At 40.6% G+C, this 5,257-nt stretch overlaps 1 protein-coding gene across 1 annotated transcript; it reads left to right on the forward strand.

Moving 5' to 3' along the window:
* Window positions 1-3,967: 3,967 nt before the first annotated feature.
* Window positions 3,968-4,912, forward strand: LOC101434724 (olfactory receptor 9A1-like). Its single transcript, XM_004460419.2, has one exon. The coding sequence runs from the start codon at window positions 3,968-3,970 to the stop codon at window positions 4,910-4,912; it is 945 nt and encodes a 314-aa protein (XP_004460476.1).
* The last annotated feature ends 345 nt before the right edge of the window (window positions 4,913-5,257 follow it).

The following is a 5,257-nucleotide window of genomic DNA, read 5'->3' on the forward strand; positions in this document are numbered from 1 at the left end:
AGCCTCCAAACTGTGAGTCAATGAATTCCCATTGTTTAAGCCAACCAGTTTGTGGTATTTTGTTATAGTAGCCCTGACACACCAAGACAATTATAGAGCCCTTGTTACATGTCAGGAACTGCAAATGTGATAGTGAGAAAAAAGAAAATGATCTCTTCTCTAATCTCTACCCTTGATATAGAGAGGAGGAGGACTAGCATTCATGGTAACAACAGCAGCAAAAATTTTTAGAAAACTTACATAGTATAAACTAAAAAAAAAATCCATGGGAAAAATGTAATGGGTACAATGAGAGTATTTAACAACGCAGGGCAGAGAAAGCCTTCCTGAGTAATTGAATTTTGAGCAAGAGTCCAAAGAATGAGTAATTGTTAACTAGGCAATGACTGATGGGACGGGGGAAAATCATTTAAAATAAAGGAAATAGAATGTTCAAAGGCCCTGAGGCAGAGTAGGGTACAGCTTGTTCAAGGAGCTGAGAGTATCAGAGTATCTGGGGTTGAGAGCAAAGGAAGTGTAGCATAAGATGAGATAAGTAGGTGAGGCCATAAAACCACATGCCTTGGGCCATCCCAGGGACTAGAGTTACCCTGAGAGTAATGAAACACCTTGGAAGGGTTTTAAGCAGGGACGTTTTAAAAATATCAGTTTTTTGTGTGTGAAGAGTGAAATGGAGGGAGTTAAGAATGGATGTGAGAGTTCATTTGAAGAATTTTACTCCTGAATGAAGATAGATCACATTTCCTAGTTTCTAAGATCTTACTCTTTCCTTCGCCCACAATTTTTCCTTTCTCATCCTAGACTGTCTTATCTCTGTTTTGGAGAGGAAGTCTGACGTAGACAAGAAGGGATCATAAATTTAATGGGCATCCACCAAGTCAGGGAAAGAATTAGGTTGAGAACTTGGGATACTGGGCTATTTTTCTGATGGCCTGACATGGCTTTAAAGAACTAGAAGAGTATCTGAAGGAAATGGATCCAGTTCTAATACAAGGAATATGGTTCTGAAAAAGGAGTTCTGAGAGAAAGGATCTGAGTTCACCTTTTTGGGATTTTTCTCATTTGCCACTAGTCTTCCTCCATATTCCTCCATCAGTCATAAATTGACCCTACACAGCTGCTCTGAGGCTAATGGATAGATACTACCACTCAGGCTGCCTGGGCAGCTGTCAGCATGATTCCCATGGGGATGAGGACCTTTGTGATGTCTTACTTCACAACATGATTATTGACAACTCTTATGTTAGTGTCATTTCTTAGGATCTGCACAGGGATAATGATGAAATGGAAACACCCTGCCAGAAGGTTCCGGGGAGTTCTAGGTTGGAGTATATGGCCAATACTTTATATTTTTCTCTTACCAGAGTTTCCATAACTTTTGGCAGGGGTATCTTATTGGAGGAATGCAGAGATCATCTGGGGAAAATGGGCCTCATGAGGGCATGGAGATCGAGAGGAAACTTTCAGCAGGAGTCCATTTGGTGGGTTTTTGATGTGTGCCATGCAACCATTTGTGGAGGCTTCAGTTTTGGGGTAGCTTAGCTGGAATTAGAAGGCCAAGATGTGAGGAAATGGATGACTATTCACAACTTGAACTGTTTGGCAACAACTAGGACTAGAGGCCTGAAAGGAAAATAATTTGGGTGTTGAGAAGTCACAGTAGGGAGATTTCAAGTTTGTCCATTGAACAAAACTTTGAAGAATTCTAAAACTTGATTAACCTCAGGAGAGAAGGGCTTAAAGCTTCACTGACTTTCACTTGATTGCATCCCTAGGGTTTCTCCAAATCTGGGCAAGTTTATTTAGTCAGTGAATAACTCTCCTTGGGGGAAAATAGAGGAAGAAAAGAAGGGTCAAGTACAGAGAAAAAGAGAGATCTCCACAACCTTTTTCTGTACTTTTTCCTTAGTGCTGATGAGAGAAAAGTTTTCTTTCTCATTGCTACTGAAGGTAGCAGCAACTTGCTCTGACTCACTGAGCATGTTTATCCCTAGTCTGTCAGGAAGTGGCCTGGGCTGATCCTGGAGTGCTGAAGAATTTTCCAGTCAAGTCCCCTTCATTAATGTGAGTTTCTTCTCAGGGGTTCCCCTCTATGAAAGGGAAAGTAGGAGAGGATCAAGATGGGAAGTTCTGGGTCAGGCTGCCTTCTGAACAAGTATAACAAAAGCCTGAAGAATGGGCTATGGGAGATGTATTGTGGATGGATCCACCCCAAATTCTTCTGGCTCAATGTTGGACATAGCCATAGCTCCTTGCTATTCCAAGAACCCTTCTCTCTCCTTTCTTTTCTTCTGATTCTGGGTAAACAGAGATTATGGAAAGCAGATGACTGAGTTCTCACAAATCTGCCCTTGTTACCCTATTGCCATTATATAAGTGATCTCTAGAGAGACAACTGCACATTGACAGGGCTGTGCCTCAGTGAAGAAGAAGAGAAAGAAAGCATATTTTGTTTCAGAATTGGCCACAGTGAGGACTTGATCATCTTTGTTCATAGATTCATTGCTTAATTGATTGATTCATTGATTTTTTTCATTCAAAAATATTCATCAAGTACCAGTCTCTTGGTTAGGCACAATGAACAAGAATGACAAAGTTCTGGATTTTAAGGTATGTACTATGTAAAATGGAAGAAAGAATATAATAAAAAAATAAACAATTTCAGTTGATGAGAGATAAGAAGATAAATAGATTGTGGTAAAGTAACAGAGCCAAGGGTGGTGTGTGTTCTTTTAGAGAAGATAATGAGGAATGGTTACCTTAACTTGAGCCCTTGAGCAAAGACCTGAAGGAAATGAGGGCTGAAGTCCGGAAATCCTAAGAGGCTCAGGGCTTAGGGTCATGTCAGTGACAGCTGAATCTTAATTTATCAAATGATTTTGAAGGAAAAACCTGATCATAGAAGGAACATTAACGCTGGCAATCTTCCCAAGCTTTTTGTTGGACTTAGAGCAAGGCTGTGTATAGGGCCTGGACTGGACCCAGAGTTCACATTTGGTGACTTTGACTCTCCTGCATCTTGGACTTTGTGCTCTCCTGAACACAAGAGATGTTGAAATTTGACATTGCCAGTCCCAGCGTAAGGTCTCTGTGGGACAGATGGAAACTGAGAATGGAAATTTCTCCCATGCATTCCTTTTGGACCCTTCTTCTATTAGTCAGGGATGAGAGAAACCAGGATCTTGGGAAGATAAGCCCCTGATGGCCTCCTCTAAGAAGACACATTCCCTGGGAGAGAAATGAGGGAGGGCCCCCCTCCTCCTCAAAAAGGAGAAAAAAAGTAGTAGCCCACTCAGGGAACTGGCTGACCAGTAGAATGGAAGAGACTGGGGCTGTGCCCTCAAAATAACTCAGATCTAATAGAAAATCTTCAAGAGAATTCTCCACCCTCAATCCCACTAACCTTGTTTACTTTGATTCTGCAGAATCATAGTAAAAAAGTAACCAGATCTGGGTGGGGTTGGACAGGAAAATTTTCTATAGGCTATGTTATGGGTGCAGGAATTTACAAGACAGCAATTTACTGGGCAGAGAAGACAGTTTAGAACTTTCCATATGGAAGGAGTTAGTGGTTAAAAAAAAAACAAGAGCATATTGAGTGCCAGAAAGCAGACCGGGTGGCTGGACAGAGCAGAGTTGGTTGCAGAATGAAGTGTGGATTAAGAGATGCAGGTGGTATATACTAGGGTGTGAGGGTGTTCAATGCTTATGGTTTTGCATCAGTGGCTGGCACTCATCTTGGCCAGATTAAATATTTTTCGTATGTTGTGTATATTCTCAAAATATAGCAACAATCATGTTCAGAAAAAAATAGAACATGAATCTTCTTGGTTATGTTGTAGAGCCCCTATGAGGAGCAGAGGAGTATTTTCTTTATCTGGAACTGCTTCCATCCTTTTGAGATCAAAGGCACTGTTATCTCTTCTTTGCTTTCTAGATTTCACAAGGAGAAAGAGCATAGGACTAAATGTTGGGAAATCACTCTAGTGCCACTGATTTTTGTCTCGTAGGCTTTCATGGCTCCCAAGAACTACGTCATATCCTTTTTGCCACCTTCTTCTTCTTCTACTTAGTGACAGTAATGGGAAATATACTCATCATTGTGATTGTCTGCTTTGATAAACGTCTGCAGTCCCCCATGTATTTCTTCCTCAGCCACCTCTCTATCCTGGAGATACTGACAATATCTACTGCTGTCCCCTTAATGCTTGAGGGGTTGCTTCTTCCTGGAATGCAGAGAATATCTTTGACTGCATGTGTTGCCCAACTCTATTTGTACCTTTCTTTGGGGACCACAGAGTTTGTATTAATGGCAGCAATGGCTGTGGACCGTTATGTGGCTGTGTGTAACCCTTTGAGGTACAGCATTATTATGAACAGCTGTACCTGCATCTGTGTGGTGATTGTGTCATGGGTCTTTGGGTTCTTTTTTCAAATCTGGCCCGTTTATGCCACGTTTCAACTTACCTACTGCAAATCAAATGTGGTAGACCATTTTTTCTGTGATAGAGGACTACTGATCAAACTCTCTTGTGATGACACACTTTTCACAGAATTCATTCTTTTTTTAATGGCTGTTTTCGTTATCATTGGTTCTTTGATCCCTACAATAGTCTCCTACACCTACATCATCTCCACCATCCTCAAGATTCCCTCAGCCTCTGGCCAGAGGAAAGCTTTCTCTACTTGTGCCTCCCACTTCACCTATGTTGTGATTGGCTGTGGCAGCTGCATGTTCCTCTATGTGAAACCCAAGCAAACACAGGCAGCTGAGTACAACAGGGTAGCTTCACTGTTGGTTTTAGTGGTGACCCCACTTCTGAACCCTTTCATCTTCACTCTCCGGAATGAGAAATTTCTGGAAGCTTTTCAAGATGGCATGAAATATTGCTATCAACTTGTGAAGGATTAGCTCTGTCCTGCTAATAATCCTCATCATGGCCTTGAGTAATCTGAAAGTACTAATTTATATCTGATTATTGTCATCAAATAGTTTGTGTTCTAAAAGAAAACATAAGGTACCTATAATGTTCCATTTAGTAACTAGATGGTTCTTACATGGGAGTTTATAGCATTGTTTTTTCAAGTGGAATATATACATGCAATACACTTTTTAGTTATAATACATTTCACAATATACATTTAACTAATATAAATATACAAAAGATTGTAATTTTCTTTAGAAAACTCAGACCTTGGAATGGGAAAAGCAAAAAGTAAAATTCTTTCTCTGATAGTAGAATGAAAATGACTGCTT

Source organism: Dasypus novemcinctus, chromosome 5 (genome assembly GCF_030445035.2).
Source record: "Dasypus novemcinctus isolate mDasNov1 chromosome 5, mDasNov1.1.hap2, whole genome shotgun sequence".
NCBI classification, from domain to species: domain Eukaryota; kingdom Metazoa; phylum Chordata; class Mammalia; order Cingulata; family Dasypodidae; genus Dasypus; species Dasypus novemcinctus.